Source organism: Carassius gibelio, chromosome B15 (assembly GCF_023724105.1).
Source record: "Carassius gibelio isolate Cgi1373 ecotype wild population from Czech Republic chromosome B15, carGib1.2-hapl.c, whole genome shotgun sequence".
Lineage (NCBI taxonomy): Eukaryota > Metazoa > Chordata > Actinopteri > Cypriniformes > Cyprinidae > Carassius > Carassius gibelio.
Genome location: NC_068410.1, coordinates 2,492,093 through 2,512,899, shown reverse-complemented (window position 1 = coordinate 2,512,899; position 20,807 = coordinate 2,492,093). Strand labels below are relative to the sequence as shown.

The 20,807-nt window shown below is 35.9% G+C and overlaps 1 protein-coding gene across 2 annotated transcripts in view; it reads right to left on the bottom strand.

Moving 5' to 3' along the window:
* The window catches only part of LOC127972224 (immunoglobulin superfamily member 11-like), a 151,276-nt gene extending 130,735 nt beyond the window's left edge, over window positions 1-20,541 (bottom strand). The window contains exon 1 of one of the 2 annotated variants that reach the window (XM_052575568.1): window positions 19,936-20,541. In XM_052575568.1, coding sequence (XP_052431528.1) covers window positions 19,936-19,996 — 61 coding nt within the window. In that variant the 5' untranslated portion in view covers window positions 19,997-20,541. The remainder of the gene's footprint in view (window positions 1-19,935) is intronic. The other variant, XM_052575567.1, reaches the window with a different exon arrangement.
* Window positions 20,542-20,807: the final 266 nt, after the last annotated feature.

Below are 20,807 nucleotides of genomic sequence, written 5' to 3'. Positions count from 1 at the left end.
GTTCATCGCAGTGTAAAATATGTCACTTCCTGTTGCCAGTAGGTGGCGCTATGACTATAACTGAATATGGGCATGTCAATCTGTTCAGGTCAGGAGTCTCATCAAACATGTGAAGTTTGGGGCAGATTGGACATTGTATGTGTGAGTTATAGCAACTTCCTGTTTCATGGCGAATCATCGAAAATTGCCAGGCCACCACGGACACGCCCATTAACGAAAACTCAAAAGCTTCGCAATTTAACATCGCAAAGGCCTTCAGATTAGGCATACCAAATTTGGTGTTGATCTGAATGAATCTCTAGGAGGAGTTCATTAAAATACAACGCATGGAAATGACAAAAATGACACAAAATTTGCTCATAATATTAGTAATAACCGACTTCCTGTTGGGTTTCGGATTTTGCTCCAAGAGACTTTTTTGTAGGTATTGGAGAGTTACATGTGTATACCGATTTTCATACATGTACATGAAACGTAGCTCGAGGCGCACACCGTTGAACGTGTATAGGTGGCGCTGTTGAGTCATTTTGCCACACCCACTTCTGAAACCCATATCAGACGTAAATTTTCGCCAGTTCTGAGGTGTGTGCAAAGTTTCATGACTTTTCGAGCATGTTTAGGCCCTCAAAAATGCGATTCATTTTGGAGAAGAATAATAATAATAATAATAATAATAATAATAATAATAATATAGCTGCAAGCAGCGATGGCGGGCTCAAGCCACCAATGCCATCGCCACCCCGGTGGCATCAGGTAAACTGTGCCCAGCGGGCACATGCATTCACAATATCCCTCTGGCAGTGAGGTTTTAAAGGATACGCCAGATAAAGGGTTAATCCGAATCATCTAGACTTTAAAATCACATTCACAGAACAATATATATTTAACTTTAGTAACACTTTACAATAAGATTTCATTTGTAAACATTATGTTAATATGAACAATATTTATATAACATTCATTCATGTCAGTTCATATTCCAAAATTAAACATTAAAACATTGTTTTATTGTGATTTTTTTTCCAAGCACATTTGACCAATTCCAAACCATATCAATCTTAATAACTACCATTATTTTTCATTTAATCATTTATGAGTGCTATATAATAGTCCAGGAAAGCTGGAAGAGAAAAACTCCTTATATTCATGTGTGCAGAATTATTAGGCATGTTTTCTTTTACAGATGAAATGCGCTAAAAAAAGAGTTTTAACTCAAACTGTAAAGTCGAAAATTATGAAATACCCATGATAAATATCAAACACACATGCAATACAGAAATGGATAAGTTAAGACTTGACCATTGTACAAAAAATGCTGACTGGGTCATGAGGTCAGAAAAGAAGAAGAAAAAAACAGGTCAAGAAGAACTGACAAAAAGAATTGCAAAATAATTAGGAATTAATGTGAAGATTAATTTTTAGTCAATTCTGCAAGACAGACTTTTCAGGAAAGGAGGTGGAATAAAAATGAGCTCCTAAATCTTAATCCCGGATTCTGGAAGATATATTCCTCAAACCATCGGACAAGAGGAGGTGGTGCTGGTCCTTCACGAGTCACTCTAATCTGTTCAGAAAGCCTATATATAAAGTCTTAATATATAGTATTTCACAATACTTCATGGTATTCTAATTAAATCATTTTTTTGAATCTTAGATCTCTCAGAACCTGACACATTGTAATTCTGAGACTCCAGGAAAGTGTCAGTTCTGTAAAATGTTGGCGCTGGAGACTAAATGCTCCCTGATAGTTTCACACCTAATTCATTTAACACACACACACACACACACACACACACACACACACATTACCCACAGTGACAGAGGGACAGAGTGACATCAGATGTATGATAGTTTTTTAATTTTCTATCATCCATATAGTGTTGTATAGTCATGAAACTATGCATATTTCCTCAGAATGACTTGTCTTCTATGTGTACATTTTTTTGAAGTGTTTATAAGCTGCACTTTAAAAAAATAAAATACATTTACTGGTTACTTTTTTACTGTTATTTAAAAAAAAATCACCACGACAAAACCATTCAAGCTATCCAAAATTCATTCGCACCTCTTCTGTAAGATAAATTCTTTAAACAGTGGTAAAAGAGGATGTGGTGCTGATCCTTCAAGAGTCACTCAAAACTTATCTGTCCATAAAGCCTATAAAGAATTATTCTTAATATACGGTTCACAATACTTCAGCTTGTTTTTCTAATTAAGTGAGGGTCATTTTATCAGTAAAATACATAAAATTCATATTATTTTTCTTTGAAAGATTTCTATAAATGATTTAAATCATACTTGTTTCTACAATAATTATTTAAAAGTAATCCTATAGCTCCCTCTGGTGGCCATTATAGGTACTAAGAATTGCAAGCTTGATTTATAAGTTATGATAGTTTTAATTTTATGCTGGCTCTTGAAAAAAATAAAGCTATGAAACTTACTGTGCTTCCTTCAAATGAGGACTTCTACTTATATAAAAAATTATGAAGAGTTAGAATGAAAATTTGTAAAGATATAGTAAAATAACTATTGTATTTTTTTATGTTACTTTAATAAATCTCTGTGGCAACACCATTTAAGCTATCCTAAACCCATTCACAATTTAACATCTCAGTATATTGGCATCATGTTGAAAAAGGAGTATGGAGTAGTATGAGGAGGAGTATGAATTCATTTACAGGCTGATTTTATCATAAATCCACAATAAAATTTCTGAGTTCTGTATCAATCTGTGTTGTTGTTTGTTTATTTTAATCTTTTATTTTTCATAGGAAGATAACTTACTCTCCTTTTTAATAAATGTGCTTATAAACCAAGGACAAGCTATTTATAGCTGTATTTATAAACTGCTTACTACTGACTATTAATATTGGGACAAGGCTTTATAAAGCATGAACTGACTATTTACTAATGAGTGCAGTTATTATAAAGTGTTATCAATGCATTTGCTAATGTTAACAAATTAGACATTATTTTACAGTGTTATCAAATCCTTAAATGACTCATAAGCATTTGTGAAAGTTCTGCTTGCATTACAGCTTAGTATTGATCTGTGAGCTGAACAGATGTACTGTTACATCCATGAGATTTTGTTTTTATTGTAATACACAAACTATGAAATTATACAAAATGTATAAAAAGGTAAATAAATAAATACGCACACATTAAAAAAGCAGCCAAGAATGAGTTTCCTTTTTTATATAGATTACAATTGAAGACAGAAGCAAGTGGTAAATGTTGTCACTTTAATATTCAAATCCAGTATATCCACTTCAGATTTATTTCTCAACAGTTTATGTTCACGTGGCTGTTTTCGTTTATATTCGCCAAGCTATTATGTGTTTTGAAATAATCTTGTCCGTTATGTGTTCGTTCGTACGACGAAAGCCAGAATCCTGCAGCTCGAGAGATATGTTATTCTGCCAGTCGCGCTTTCAAATAGTCTTGCACACTTAAACAGGTCACAAACACCTGCATTTAGCTCTTGTAGTGTTACAATGGGTTTATTGTGTGCATTTGTGGTAATATTTTATTTAAAAAAGCTCTTAAACAAGAATAAATTCGTTTGTTTTGAGCTCGACACTGTACGCGCTGATCGGAGCGGTGATTTCAGACAGGCAGCCACAAATATTTCATTTTCACACAAACAGTTCAAAAACATCTTAATTTAGCTCTTGGTGTGTTCTAATTGGTTGATTGTGTGATATCGCTGTAATAATTTATTTTTAAAAGCTTTAAAACAGGAATAAATTCGTTTTTTTCTGAGCTCTTTACTCCAGACGCTCGTGGTCACAGCGGCGATTCATCTCTCCTATTTCTCACATATCTCTGGCCAGAAATAATTTATCCATGAGCCCTGAACCGGTAATAATCAGATATGTTGGTTTAGCTTGTCAGTGTGAATTAAATCTAAGTATTTATTTGTATTTTTAACCGATTTAAAAGTGAAAGTAAAAGTCCGGTAATTGCACCTGTAGGGGCGCAATTTCTCTCAGACAATGGAAGTCTGAAGCACATATACTCAAACAGAGGGACAAAGTGAGATGAGATGTCTGACAGTTTTTTAGTTTTCTGTTATCCATACAGTGTTGTAAAGTCGTGAAACTATGCATATTTCCTCAGAATGACTTTTTCATCTGTATGAAAAAATTCTTTGATGTGTTTGGAAGCTGCAATTTAAAAATACAATAATGATTCCCTTTGTAAGGTCATTTAAAAAAATCACCACTGCAAAATCATTCAAGCTATCCAAAATCCATTCACAATTTAAGTTCCTATCAGAAATACTGATGTGTGTTCAGAGTTTTGTGAAATTCTAAGTATGTTATTTGCCTCAAAATCACCTGAGAAGTATTCCAGTTTGACATGTTGCCACGCCAACAATTTTTTAGATATCAATATCCCCCTTGCAGATTTATATCGGCTGTGTTATAACATTATTCTGATGAAGTTTGAAGCAAATCGAGTAATAATAAGATGCTGAATTCAAATCATTTTGAAAATGACACACTTCCTTCTGCCAGTTGGTGGCGCTATAACTTTGACTCCTAATAGTCACATATATGCGATCGACATCATACAACGAATAATCTGATGAAGTTTGATTAAAATCAGGAAATGTATGTGGACGGTATTAGACACTTCCTGTTTCTCATTTCTCGCCATAATTTCAACGCCTCGCCACGAGCAAACCGTTTGAGATATCAAAAATCCCCTGGCAATTTTTCATCCCCAGTGTCTTGAGATCATGTTGACAGAGTTTGGCGGCAATCGAGAAAAAAACCTATGACAAGTATTTCAAATTCCAGAGCATGCGCTTTTTACATAACTCTAAATAGCTGACTTCCTGTTGGGTGGAGCCTATGACATGCAATACGAAAGTTGTTCGGCACGATGAGATCTATATGTGTACTGAGTTTCATAAGAATATGTGCAAGTATGTGTGAGCTATACATCAACATTTCTGACTGTGTTCCAGGGGGCGCCGTAGAGCCCCTGTGCCACGCCCGGGTCCCAGCCTCTGCAGGCTCCTAAAGGCCACCAATTCCAAAGTGTGCGCAAATTTTCAAGAGTTTTTGAATATGTTAAGGACCCTAAAAGCCCCCACAACTTTGACAAAAAATTTGAATACTAAACCCTAAATAGCCAACTTCCTGTTGGGCGGAGCCTATGATATGCAATACAAAAGTTGTTTGGATTGATGAGATTTATATGTGTACCGAGTTTCATACGTCTACGAGCAAGAATGTATGATATATGGCCCTCCATATTCCAGGGGGCGCTGTAGAGCCCCTGTGCCACGCCCGTGTATCAGTCTCTGCCCGGCCCTAATGGCCGCAGGTTCCAATCTGTGTGCCAATTTTCAAGACTTTTTAAGCACGTTAAGGGCCCCAAAAGCCCCCGAGACGTTGGAAAAAAATAATAATAATAATAATAATAATAATAAATATAGCTGCAAGCAGCGATGGCGGGCTCAAGCCACCAATGCCATCGCCACCCCCGGTGGCATCAGGTAAACTGTGCCCAGCGGGCACATGCATTCACAATATCCCTCTGGCAGTGAGGTTTTAAAGGATACGGCAGTTAAAGGGTTAATCCGAATCATCTAGACTTTAAAATCACATTCACAGAACAATATATATATTAGTAACACTGTACAATAAGATTTCATTTATAAACATTATGTTAACATGAACAATATTTATATAGCATTCATTCATGTCAGTTAATATTCCAAACTTAAACATGAAAACATTGTTTTATTGTGATTTTTTTCCAAGTACATTTTACCAATTCCAAACCATATAAATCTTAATAACTACCATTATTTTTTATTTAATCATTTATGAGTGCTATACAATAGTCCAGGAAAGCTGGAAGAGAAAAACTCCTTATATTCATGTGTGCAGAATTATTAGGCATGTTTTCTTTTACAGATGAAATGCGCTAAAATAGACTTTTAACTCAAACTGTAAGGTCGAAAATTATGAAATACCCATGAGAAATATCAAACACAAATGCAATACAGAAATGGATAAGTTAAGACTTGACCATTGTACAAAAAATACTGACTGGGTCATGAGGTCAGAAAAGAAGAAGAAAAAAGCAGGTCAAGAAGAACTGACAAAAAGAATTGCAAAATAATTAGTAATTAATGTGAAGATTAATTTTTAGTCAATTCTGCAAGACAGACTTTTCAGGAAAGGAGGTGGAATAAAAATGAGCTCCTAAATCTTAATCCTGGATTCTGGAAGATATATTCCTCAAACCATCGAACAAGAGGAGGTGGTGCTGGTCCTTCACGAGTCACTCTAATCTGTTCATAAAGCCTATATATAAAGCCTTAATATATAGTATTTCACAATACTTCATGGTATTCTAATTAAATCATTTTTTGGAATCTTAAGTCTCTCAGAGTCCGACACCGAGTAATTCTGGAGACTCCAGGAAAGTGGCAGTTCTGTAAAATGTTGGCGCTGGAGACTAAATGCACCCTGATAGTTTCACACCTAATTCACTTAACACACACACACACACACATTACCCACAGTGACAGTGGGACTGAGTGACATCAGATGTATGATAGTTTTTTTTTAATTTTCTATCATCCATATAGTGTTGTATAGTCATGAAACTATGGTCATGAGACCAGTCATTCTGAGGAAATATGCCTCAGAATGACTGGTCTTCTATGTGTACATTTTTTTTTTTTTTTAAAGTGTTTAGAAGCTGCACTTTAAAAAAATAAAAAGACATTTACTGGTTCCTTTTTTACTATTATTTCAAAAAACATCACGGCAAAACCATTCAAGCTATCCAAAATTCATTCACACCTATTCTGTAAGATTAATTCTTTAAACAGTGGTAAAAGAGGATGTGGTGCTGATCCTTCAAGAGTCACTCAAAACGTATCTGTCCATAAAGCCTATAAAGAATTATTCTTAATATACAGTTCAAAATACTTCAGCTTGTTATTCTAATTAAGTGAGGGTCATTTTATCAGTAAAATATATACAATTCATTTTTTTTTGAAAGATTTCTATAAATGATTTAAATCATACTCGTTTCTACAATAATTATTTAAAAGTAATCCTATAGCTCCCTCTGGTGGCCATTATAGGTACTAAGAATTGCAAGCTTGATTTATAAGTTATGATAGTTTAAATTTTATGCTGGCTCTTGAAAGTGATAAAGCTATGAAACTTACTGTGCTTCCTTCAAATGAGGACTTCTACTTATATAAAAAATTATGAAGATTTAGAATGAAAAATTGTAAAGATATAGTAAAATAACTATTGTATTTTTTTATGTTACTTTAATAAATCTCTATGGCAACACCATTTAAGCTATCCTAAACCCATTCACAATTTAACATCTCAGTATATTGGCATCATGTTGAAAAAGGAGTATGGAGTAGTATGAGTAGGAGTATGAATTCATTTGCAGGCTTTATCATAAATCCACAATAACATTTCTGAGTTCTGTATCAATCTGTGTTGTTGTTTGTTTATTTTTATCTTTTATTTTTCATAGGAAGATAACTTACTCTCATTTTTAATAAATGTGCTTATAAACCAAGGACAAGCTATTTATAGCTGTATTTATAAACTGCTTACTACTGACTATTAATATTGGGACAAGGCTTTATAAAGCATGAACTGACTATTTAATAATGAGTGCAGTTATTATAAAGTGTTATCAATGAATTTGCTAATGTTAACAAATTAGACATTATTTTACAGTGTTATCAAATCCTTAAATGACTCATAAGCATTTGTGAAAGTTCTGCTTGTATTACAGCTTAGTATTGATCTGTGAGCTGAACAGATTTACTGTTACATCCATGAGATTATGTAAATTAAAATAAATATAATGTCACAGGATGTCATAGGTCAGTATCAAATGAGTTTGAAATTATTATTTGCAGCACAAATAAGGTTTTTTTAGGATTTTTAAAAATCCCTAAAACTGTCAGAAAAAGGTTAAGGCCTAAGCTATTTCTATGTGAGTGGCTAATTTTATTTTTGTTTTTATAATTGTAATACACAAACTATGAAATTATACAAAATGTCTAAAAAGATAAATAAATAAATACGCACACATTAAAAAAGCAGCCAAGTCGAATGAGTTTCCTTTTTTATATAGATTAAAATTGAAGACAGAAGCAAGTGGTAAATGTGGTCACTTTAATATTCAAATCCAGTAGATCCAGTTTATGTTCACGTGGCTGTTTTCGTTTATAGTCGCCAAGCTATTATGTGTTTTGAAATAATCTTGTCCGTTATGTGTTCGTTCGTACGACGAAAGACAGAAACCTGCAGCTCGAGAGATATGTTATTCTGCCAGTCGCGCTTTCAAATAGTCTTGCACACTTAAACAGGTCACAAACACCTGCATTTAGCTCTTGTTGTGTTACAATGGGTTTATTGTGTGCATTTGTGGTAATATTTTATTTAAAAAAGCTCTTAAACAAGAATAAATTCGTTTGTTTTGAGCTGGACACTGTACGCGCTGATCGGAGGCGGTGATTTCAGATAGGCAGCTGCAAATATTTCATTTTCACACAAACAGTTCAAAAACATCTTAATTTAGCTCTTGGTGTGTTCTAATTGGTTGATTGTGTGATATCGCTGTAATAATTTATTTTTAAAAGCTTTAAAACAGGAATAAATTCGTTTTCTCTGAGCTCTTTACTCCAGACGCTCGTGATCACAGCGGTGATTCATCTCTCCTATTTCTCACGTATCTCTGGCCAGAAATAATTTATCCATGAGCCCTGAACCGGTAATAATCAGATATGTTGGTTTAGCTTGTCAGTGTGAATTAAATCTAAGTATTTGTTTGTATTTTTAACCGATTTAAAAGTGAAAGTAAAAGTCCGGGAATTGAACCTGTAGGGGCGCTATTTCTCTCAGACAATGGAAGTCTGAAGCACATATACTCAAACAGAGGGACAGAGTGAGATGAGATGTCTGACAGTTTTTTTAATTTTCTGTTATCCATACAGTGTTGTAAAGTCGTGAAACTATGCATATTTCCTCAGAATGACTTTTTCATCTGTATGAAAAAATTCTTTGACGTGTTTGGAAGCTGCAATTTAAAAATACAATAATGATTCCCTTTGTAAGGTCATTTAAAAAAATCACCACGGCAAAACCATTCAAGCTATCCAAAATCCATTCACAATTTAAGTTCCTATCAGAAATACTGATGTGTGTTCAGAGTTTTGTGAAATTCTAAGTATGTTATTTGCCTCAAAATCACCTGAGAAGTATTCCAGTTTGACATGTTGCCACGGCAACAATTTTTTAGATATCAATATCCCCCTTGCAGATTTATATCAGCTGTGTTTTAACATTATTCTGATGAAGTTTGAAGCAAATCGAGTAATAATAAGATGCTGAATTCAAATCATTTTGAAAATGACACACTTCCTTCTGCCAGTTGGTGGCGCTATAACTTTGACTCCTAATAGTCACATATATGCGATCGACATCATACAACGAATAATCTGATGAAGTTTGATTAAAATCAGGAAATGTATGTGGATGGTATTAGACACTTCCTGTTTCTCATTTCTCGCCATAATTTCAACGCCTCGCCACGAGCAAACCGTTCGAGATATCAAAAATCCCCTGGCAATTTTTCATCCCCAGTGTCTTGAGATCATGTTGACCGAGTTTGGCGGCAATCGAGAAAAAAACCTATGACAAGTATTTCAAATTCCAGAGCATGCGCTTTTTACATAACTCTAAATAGCTGACTTCCTGTTGGGTGGAGCCTATGACATGCAATACGAAAGTTGTTCGGCACGATGAGATCTATATGTGTACTGAGTTTCATATGAATATGTGCAAGTATGTGTGAGCTATACATCAACATTTCTGACTGTGTTCCAGGGGGCGCCGTAGAGCCCCTGTGCCACGCCCGGGTCCCAGCCTCTGCAGGCTCCTAAAGGCCACAGATTCCAAAGTGTGCGCAAATTTTCAAGAGTTTTTGAGTATGTTAAGGACCCCAAAAGCCCCCACAACTTTGACGAAAAATTTGAATACTAAACCCTAAATAGCCAACTTCCTGTTGGGCGGAGCCCATGATATGCAATACAAAAGTTGTTTGGATTGATGAGATTTATATGTGTACCGAGTTTCATACGTCTACGAGCAAGAATGTATGATATATGGCCCTCCATATTCCAGGGGGCGCTGTAGAGCCCCTGTGCCACGCCCGTGTATCAATCTCTGCCCGGCCCTAATGGCCGCAGGTTCCAATCTGTGTGCCAATTTTCAAGACTTTTTAAGCATGTTAAGGGCCCCAAAAGCCCCCGAGACGTTGGAAAAAAATAATAATAATAATAATAATAATAATAAATATAGCTGCAAGCAGCGATGTCGGGCTCAAGCCATCAGTGCAACGCCACCCCGGTGGCATCAGGATAACTGTGCCCAGCAGGCATAAGCATTTACAGTAACCCTCTGACAATCAAGTTTTAAGGGATGCGGCAGTTAAAGGGTTAATCCGACCAATCTAGACTTTGAAATCACATACACAGAACAATATATATAACTTTAGTAACACTTTATTTTAATATTTATAAAAAATGTATAAGGTGTGCATTGTAGCTGACACCTATATGAACACATTACAATTGTTTTATGACTGCAAGTCTTTCTTCTCAAATGCTATTGAGCTTCAAATTTGCATTTGAGCCCATGTGAAAAAGTAGCATAATTTACATATGACTTACAGTTTGTTGTAATAAATATCAAACATTCAATTTAATTGTGCATTATAGCTGTCACCTAGATGAACAATTACAGTTGTTTTTATGACTGTAAGTCATTCTCTTCAAATGCTACTAAAGTGTATAACAATATCACATGTAACTTTAGAGACCGGCCCTAAATTTGAGACTCTAGAAAGTCCAATGTCAAGACAACTTTATGCCTGTTTTATTTTCTTTAGTTTTCTTTTCTCTGTGCCGGATTGCTGATGTCCTATACCCAGGCATAGATGTCCATCCATCAATTACGAACATTCAGCCGCAAACATGAGGTGTGAGCGGTCGCGAGCGCAGATGGGAGAATGGCGCATGTTTTTTTTTTGTTTTTTTGAGCAACTGGGATGGTGCCCCCTCTGGGAGTTGGTGCCCTACGAAGACTGCATACTATGCATATAGGGAGCGGCGGTAAAATCTCGAAGATATATTCCTCAAACCATCTTACAAGAGGAGGTGATGCTAATCCTTCAAGAATCGCATAAAAGCTATTCAAGTGTACAGTTTCCTTTTATTGCATCTTGATATAAATATTTCTGAATTCTGAATCTGGGTTGTGTTTATTTATTTATTTTATAAGACAACTGAGACTTTAATCTCCTTTGTAATATATGTGCTTTTAAACCAAGAACAATTTATTTATAGATGTATTACTGCTTAATAATGACTATTATTAAGGGAAAAGGCTTTATAATCATGAACTATTTACTAATGCTTAGCTAATGAGTGCAATTATTATAAAGTGTTACCATTGCATATACTAATGTTAACAAATTAGACATTATTTTACAGTGTTACCAAATCCTTAAATAATGTATTAGTGTTTTGTAGTGATTTTAATGACCTATAAGCATTTGTGAAATAGTTTTGCTTGCATTGCAGCTTTTTCTGTCAGTTGAAGAGTTTTACTGTTACATCCATGAGATTAATAAATGTCATGTCACGTCACAGGTTGTCATAGGTCAGTATCAAATGAGTTTGAAATTATTATTTGCAGCACAAATTAGTGTTCTTAGGATGTTTTTAAATCCCTAAAACTGTCAGAAAAGGATAGGCCTAAGAGATTTCTTAACCTGTAATGAAAGGAAAAAACACCACCATTAGCAACAACAAAAACAATAACAATTTAAAATACAGATTTTTTTTTTCTGATTATTAAAGGGATGATTAGGTCTCTCTCTCTCTCTCTCTGCCAGACAGCCCCTCCCTACAGTCCACACACACTGTCACAGTCACCAACCCCCTCACACTCCCCCTCACTCTCCCCCTCCCTTTCCTCACACAGACAGGGTGGCCAGAGTGAGATCATGTAAGTTGAGAAGTCTGACAGTTTTTTAATTTTCTTTTATCCATACAGTGTTGTAAAGTCGTGAAACTATGCATATTTCCTCAGAATGATTTGAGCTTTGTATGAAAAAATGCTTTGAAGTGTTTGGAAGCTGCAATTTAAACATACAAGACAATTAATGTTTCCCTTTTTACTGTCATTTCAAAAATTCACCACGACAAAACCGTTCAAGCTAACCAAAATCCGTTCGCAATTTAAGTTCCTCAATGGTTTTTCTTAATGTAGACAAAGTTTGGTGTGTATAGTGTACTTCCCCTGGGAGGAGTATGCATTAATTCACAAAAGAAAATTCCCAAAACTCCATATTCAAGTCAAAATAGCCAACTTCCTGTTGGTCGTAGCTTATGACTGCGAATTAGAAAGTTGTCCGTCTTGATAAGAACAATTTATGTACCAAGTTTGGTGTCTGTAGCTAAAACTAATCCCCCCACTTTTGACAAAAGGTGGCGCTATAGAGTGCCTCTTCCACGCCCTTTTAAAAGCTTTTGCCATGGTCTAGCTATCTTTAATACTGATATCTGTTTCGAGTTTCATGTAAATCTGAGCTAGTTATCTGCCTAAAAATCACCAGAACAGAACATTCAAGTTTGACACGTTGCCATGGCAACACTATATTAGATATAAATATCCCCACGACAGATTGTCTTCGGCCGTGTTTTGTCATTATTCTGATGAAGTTTGAAGCAAATCAAGTAAAAATAAGATGCTGAATTCAAAGCGTTCTGAAAATGATTCACTTCCTGCTGCCAGTTGGTGGCGCTATAACTTTGACTCCTAAAAGTCACATATATACGATCGGTATCATACAACGAACAAACCAATTAAGTTTGATCAAATTCGGCAAATGTATGTGGATGTTATTATACATTTCTTGTTTCTCATTTCTCGCCATAATTTCAACGCCTCGCCACGGGCAAACCGTTCGAGATATCAAAAATCTCTTCGCAATTTAGCATCCCCAATGTCTTGAGATCGTGTTCACCGAGTTTTGTGGTGAACGGGTGGAGTTCCTCAGAGGAGTATATCAAATTCCAGAGCATGTGTTTTTCATAAAACCCTAAATAGCCAACTTCCTGTTGGGCGGAGCTTATGACATGCAGTGTGAAAGTTGTTTGGTTTGATGAGTTATATATATGTACCAAGTTTCATATGTATACGTGCAAGTATGCATGATATATGGCCCCTCGGTACTACAGGGGGCGCTGTAGAGCCCCTGTGCCACGCCCGTGTATCAGACTCTGCCCGGCCCTAATGGCCGCAGGTTCCAAGGTGTGTGCCAATTTTCAAGAGTTTTTGAGCATGTTAAGGACCCCAAAAGCCCCCGAAACCTTAGAAAAAAATTAGAAGAATAAAAAAAAAAAAAAAAAAAAAAAAAAATAATCCTAAGGAAAACAATAGGGCTCTCGCCCTCCAGGCTTGAGCCCTAATAATAATAATAATAATAATAAAAAATAATCCTAAGGAAAACAATAGGCCTCTCGCCCTTTGGGCTTGAGCCCTAATAAACGGAGCAATTCCAAGAGGGTCCTCACACCATCGGTGCTCGGGCCCTAATAATAAGAAAAAGAATAATCCTTAGGGGAACAATAGGGCTCTTCGCCCCTTCGGGCTTGAGCCCTAATAATCCTTAGAAGAACAATAGGGCTCTTCGCCCCTTCGGGCTTGAGCCCTAATAAAGAGGTTTCTTCCTCTGAATATCTGCTGCTTTGAACAGCTCGGTGAGTCTCTGATCGGCCCAGTTCCTGAAAGAACATTCTTCTTTAAAAGACACTATCGAACAGAGAACTGTTTAAGAGAGGATATCATCTCCAGAGAGAGCTTCTCCACTTGAAAGTCAATTCATTTACAGCCATTTCTGTGTGAAACTCAACTCTGGAGTATATGCCATTACTTATATTAATCATAATATAAATCTGTTGTGTTCCAAAAAAAAGTATTATGGGTCAAATTGACCTAAAGTACATTGGTTTGCATGCAATTCGCCAAAAATCGACACTAAAAACTAAAGATTCATTTAAAAATAAACAGAAATCCTCTATTGAAGCTTGTCAGAAACTAATAGAAATGGGACATTTTTTGCATACTGAGGTTCTAGTAGTTACAAGTATTAATAGTATCTGACATTATTTGTACTTAATGTAAATACGTATTGCTATTTATACTTCCTCTGCCTTTTTATGTCTTTTTTTTTTCAAACCCTTGTGAGTGTAAAGTGGTTTCCTCACACTTTTTGTGTGCGGCAAAGGTCCAGTGATTAAGATCCAAAATCTGAATGATTTTTCTTTGATGATGAGAAATATCCACCAAATTTTAAAAAGATCTAAATAGTTTAACCAGAATTTCAAGCAATTTGAAAATCAAGTGTGGGTCAAATTGACCCCAACACACAGGAGGTTTAAAAACTGGAATGTATCTCTTATTTATTTTGCGGTCTTAATGGTTTTAGTGCATGCATTTAACATGATCTTTTCCTGCTGTCTTTTTTTGGGTCACGAACCACCAGTTGAGAAGAAGCACTGATCTAGCCAGCGGTGTTTTAGCAGGAATCAGGTGAGATGTGTTGTGGTTAGACCTCTAGCCCGCTGCTGACCTCACATCTCTTGAAGGTGACTCTCTATCTCGCTCATAAATCTCATATCATTTATTCATTCCTTGTCCCTAAACCCAAGGATGGCAGTCGTCCTATCCCGTCTCTTTCTCTCTCAGGCACTTTGCTAGCAGTCCCAGTGGTCGTTTAATTTTTGAGTGGATATTTTTAGCTGAAGATAATCGAGGTGGAAACTTCCATCTGTCCTCTGCACATTCCAGCTGCTCCGCTTTTTAGCAGAAAAAAGCATTTATATTGGCATCATCATCATCAGTTTGACCCTCAATTCTTTAAACACAAAAGTGGAATGGGTAAGTAAAATTTTTTTTATTTTTTTTTAATGTAAGGCCATATTTGCAGTTTTTACTTAGTGCCAAAAAGTGCTCTAACGAGTGTTGTTTTTGTTTACTAGAACTTAAAACGAAAAAAAAAAATTATTAATTGAAATAAAACTGAAAATGATGTAATACTAAATTACAAAATTAAACTTCAGTTAAAAATAAAAATAAATATTTGAAGTACTACAATTACTAGAAACTGAAAACATAAATGAACCCAAATAGAAATAGTAATAAATTGATTCTACTTTTAATAATTATAATGTAAAAGTTTTAATTAATTTTACATTTTCATAATAAAACTGATAACTGAACATAAAAAAATTACTCAAACTAAAACTAAAAATATACAATAAAAGCTAACTCAAAATATCAATAAATACTATAGCTGTATAAATAATAATAATATTAATAATAATAATAAGAAGAAGAAAACAAGGGTTCCCACATTGTTGGACCAACAAGCTTTCTACGTAGTAGTGTTGTCACGATACCAAAATTATCGATACCGATACCTAGTCAAGAATTGCGATTTCGATACTTTTTCGATACTTTTCCTGAAAAGGGAAAATACACTCAAATATCGTTACTGTGCTTTATTTTAAAACCAGGACAACATTCTTATCATATAACACACTAATAAAAGAACATACGAACAGCAGATATATTAAACATTTGTACAAAATATGAAATATCAAAATTTTAAAATAAATTACACCAATGACATTCAAGGTAAAGAAAGAATAAATTTAGCAGCATTATCTCAGTTATCGTAAGAAACATAACAGTAATAAATTTATCTTGATTCTGAACTTTGAATAAAAATATGAACAGTGATTATATTAAACAATGTCAAAAGATAAATAATATCAATTTAAGCAATGGCATTCAAGTAAAAATTATTCTGTCAGTTGTGCAACCTTTTCTTTCAGAGGAGAAAACTCAGCCAGTTTATTTATTTTCTCATTTCTTGTTCACTGAAGTTCCTCCCTGCATAGCAGCGCGCGAGCACGGCGCTATCAGCAGCGCATGCGCAGCTCGTGAACAGCTCTGTGAACTGTTTAACCCTTTCAAAAAGTTACTCGAGATGTGACGGAGCATGTGATTTGTTGAATGTAATGAAACGAATCCGCCCTTCACTGAACGAGATCGAGAGATCTTCTCATTCTTGAATGAGTTGAATGAACTGATACATCTTGTTCGTGAATGAAATGATTGAGAGTATACCGGGTCAGTGAGCCAAGCATCTAAATCTCGATCAGCAGATACAAAGCGCAGTTATAGGAGCTGTGCAGATACGCTCGTTTTCATATTTAGCATACAGAACATAACTCCATGTTTAATCCCTGATTAATGTGAATATTATATATAAACTGTCTGACCAAACAGTTAAAATGTTAATTATGCAAGAAAACCTCATGCTTTGTTCATCTGAACAATTTATTTAAACTATTTAATGCGATTATGCACACATTTTAGTAAAGCCAGATCAGTTTTAGTAAAGCCACTAATGCAGCATCTCGCTGTAGTGCTTTTTTGCTGCTTCATGAGGAGAAAAAACACAGACGTCCATAGGAAGGCACTGGAAGCGTGCGTTACACACACCAACATGAAATACGTCTTAAATTTAGGAATTGTGACGTTTTTAATTTGCGAGAATCGCGATACTTTTGAAGTATCGGTGCACCGTGCAACACTACTTTCTAGTAATTAGCTTTTAATTGACTTAAACTTTATGAGGGTTCATTAAAAAGTATTTTATAAAAACTGCACTCAGAAAGAGTTGAGCAAAAAGCAATATTTGGAATGTAGATGTACATGGAAATTAAATGCAATCAATAAAAATTATTTAACAAAAAAGAAAAAAAAAATGCTAATAGATTTTATGAAAGCAGATACTAAAGTTAAATCAGACAAAATACTTGCAGGAAGATTCACCCTTATTCAACTTTGCTCCTATCCATAAGAAAACTATCTGCAAACTTTATACGATAAATCCATTTTTATGTTAACTAAGTTTGGTTTAATTTTCAAGCGAAGTTGCATTCAGCGCAGGGTCAAAAAGTGCAGCACCGCTTCGGATGAACTTTAATTGGCAGAATTGATCTGTTCGCTGCTGTGGTTCCTGAAGCCTGAGGCAGAGCGATACAATGATTAGAACTCAAGCAAAGAGAAACCTCCGTCCCTCTCTCTCTCTCTCTCTCTCTCTCTCTCTAGCTCTCCTTCAAAACACTGTAAGAAATCATTCATTGCAGCTCAGGCCTCAGATGACGACTTGGTCAGTGGCTGTGCATAACCCTGTCCCCATCGATCGATCTACTTTTCTTTTTAAAGTTCAGACTTGCATGCCCATTTTTCCCTCACATGCCCTCGAGGTGCCTCTCCGTGGCCCTTCCTTCGTGCTGCCTGGCCATTTCCTAATGGTAGAAGATGCAAAATTAATGACCGAAGATCCGGTGATCATGTGCAGGGACATGTCTCTAAACTGACAGTGACAGCGGCGCAGGAAATACAGCGAGCTCTGGAAGACGCCCCAGTTTCCGACAACAACATCCATAACGCCACGAGCACAGGCCTCTGTGGGACAAAAACACAGGGTTTCGCTGGAGCCCGACCCATTGCTCTGGCTCTCATGACACTTTACACCCACATTTAAAGTGAATATCGCTCAGGGTGCCGCTCCTGAACAGAACTAAACACCTGGAAGTGCTCTGTAAATGAATCCTGCGCTGGAGACGACAGCGCTGCGTATTTGTTCAGTGGAGTCCCTACATGGATGTACCAGCAAACGCTATCACAAACATGCATGTATTAATGAGACATGTCTGAATAGACACACACATCCAGGGCTGTTATCTCATCTGCTTAGCGTCAACATGCTTTACAGAGAGATGGAGAGAGAAACTAACTTGCATGGAGATTGAATTAGGCCAATGCCAAACTATATGGTACAAAAAAAGTTGTACATATCATTTTTGCAAGACTAAGCATCATCTCCATTTGTAGTTAAAATAAGACCATAAAAATAATATTTTCATTACTTGATGTAAAATAAAATATAAAATCCTTTTTCCCTGCTAATTGCCAAAGCAACATTTCTCAATTAACTTGATGCACTTAAATAACTAAAACTGCAACTGAAATTAATTTTTTTTAAATAAATTAAAAATAAATGAATAAAAAACTAATAAAAATTATTCAAACACATAATAAAATTACTAAAACTTTTTCTAAATATTATGTAAAATTATAACAAGACCTCAGTGTTACTAAAAGACTCGAACACTGATCAGCACTCAAACTCGTAATGAAAATAATCAGCAGGGCAATAAAACAAAATCAATACTGTCAATACACACTGCCCAGAAATGATATGTGAAAATATTGTATTTATCATCAATCTCTCTTAAAGTCTATTGTGCAATATTATTATAACAAAACAATATTTCACTTTAATAGCATCTCATTGTGTTTGTGTGCAATTTTCTGGAAGTTCAAAATGTTCACTATACAGTGAGTACAAACAAAAGGTTTGGGAAACCTATTTGGCAACAATTCGGAAAAAAATTTCAACCTAATTTGACTTTGCTCCTAAAAAATCATAAAGTTTTTTCTTTCTTTTGTTTATCAAATTGAATTCAGTTTGGTTTGATTTTAAAGGGAAGTTGGACTGTGCAAAAATGATTGCGCGAAACAAACTTTAATGCCAAATTACATTGCAAAGGTGGCACAGAGGCGCTTCTGAAGTGTCATTCAGGTGTCTTAACGCAGACTGTTTAATGCTTCTCAGAAAGTAGCATTTAGTGACTAAATCCTGCTTGCTCTGACACAAGTATTAAAGCATAGAGTTGTAATTGCTGTGGAAATGCACTAGTCTGTTTTTGTTTTTTGTTTTTTTTTCATGAAGCATTGCACCTTTACACTGAATTTTGAACAGGCATTGAGTAGCCTTAACTGTGCAAAGATATCATAAATGGACGAATTAATGTGTTCACACTTTTACTTTAACGTGTACTAGCATGCAAAAGGAGTTGCTTACTGCATATTATACAGTAGGGGATGAATGCATATTCAGACACGGACAATGTTTTGTCTGAACGAAACTCTACTCTGAATCTACGGTGACAAATAGACTTCAGACATGGTTTACAGAAGCTTAAGAAATTCCAAAGAACCCAAGGAAACAACAAAGCCACTTTTTCCACAGTTGATACATCCAATATGCTGATCTGGATGATAGTGGATGAATATACAATCCTAGACTGGAGTGCAAATTCAAGTCCCTTGTGTGGACCAACATTTGCAAACAAATATCACCCGAATGCCACAGAGGATGGTACAATGAAAGTGTGTAAGTGTGTGTGTGAGTGTATGCGTGCATCTGTCTGTCACAAGCATCACGTGGAGCAGTGCTCTTCATAATCTGGTTGGATTATGGCTCTCCGTCTGGCCCGTCCATCAATGTATCTGCTTCCATGATCATCATGACCCACTCACGATTTCCCAGCATCAAGCTTTGTGTTGTTCAGATCACACTGTACTTTGCATGCCAAAAACACACAAGGAATCAAACCCCAGCAGCGTGTATGTGTGTGTAAAACACTGAAAACAGGTCATTCGTGAGCATTTTTGGTGTCTGACACAAACACACACCAAGACATACACAAAACGGGAACATATTCACATGAAAGTTATCAAACTTTCTCTAGCACATCAAATCCTGAACTACTCCCGAGACCTTGTTTACACTCCTTGTAAGTATAGGATTGTGTGACGTCACCGCAACTAGTCCATAACAATTAGCGCTATAAATAAGAACTGAAAAGCAAATAAAAAGCAAGTGTAGGAGCTGCACATAAATTATAATAATTATAATAAAACTTACCATTCACGCAAAAGAAGAACAGCCAAGCAATCCACAGGTCAGAATTATGAAATTTCAGCATTTTTCTGAGGGAAAGTCGTCGTGGTGTGAAGTATGAAGTTCAAAGTCAGGATTTTCTCCCACAGTTTGATGGTGGGAAAGTAACTGTCTCTTAAAATCAAAGTCACGAATTAAATATAAAGCATTTTTTAAATATTTCAACGACCACATGTGAAACTAAGAGCTAAATCGGCGCGTAAAATTCCCTCAGAGAACACCTTCGCCTCGCGTTCGAGTCGGGATCCGCGTTAACGCGTCCGGTTTGGTCGGTACCGGGTGTCCGGATCTGTTCTTCAGCACGACACCGAGCTGTAATCACATGCTGCTCCCGGTGAACCGGTTAAATGTGCAGCGGATCTTTGAAAGGGCCGTTACCGAAGCCGCTGCTCCCGTTCTCCGCTCCGATTGAGAAATCTGACTGACTGACTGACTGACTGACAACTGGCCTGTTGCCTAGAGACCGCTGACGCCAGTCGAAGCGCGAGGTAACTGTGCCCTCCTCTGGCGCGAAAAGGTGGCAGCGCGCACGCACGCACGCACGGCGGCGCCGCGCCCCGGTGTGACCGCGCGTCAGGTGCGCGCAGGAAAACACATTCTATTGAATGACATTTAGTATTATTAAATTAACCACTTTTATATTTTTACAGTCAACCATTTAAACAATAAAATGTTTTATTGTGAAATTGATTTATTCTCGGTCCATTTGTAAACTAGTTTTACTACTGTATTTTATTTAATTTAAAATATTTTTAATTATTTGTATATTATACTATTATTTTGTGCACCATACAAACAAGTCCATTTTAACAAGCTTTCTACATGTGAGAGGATAA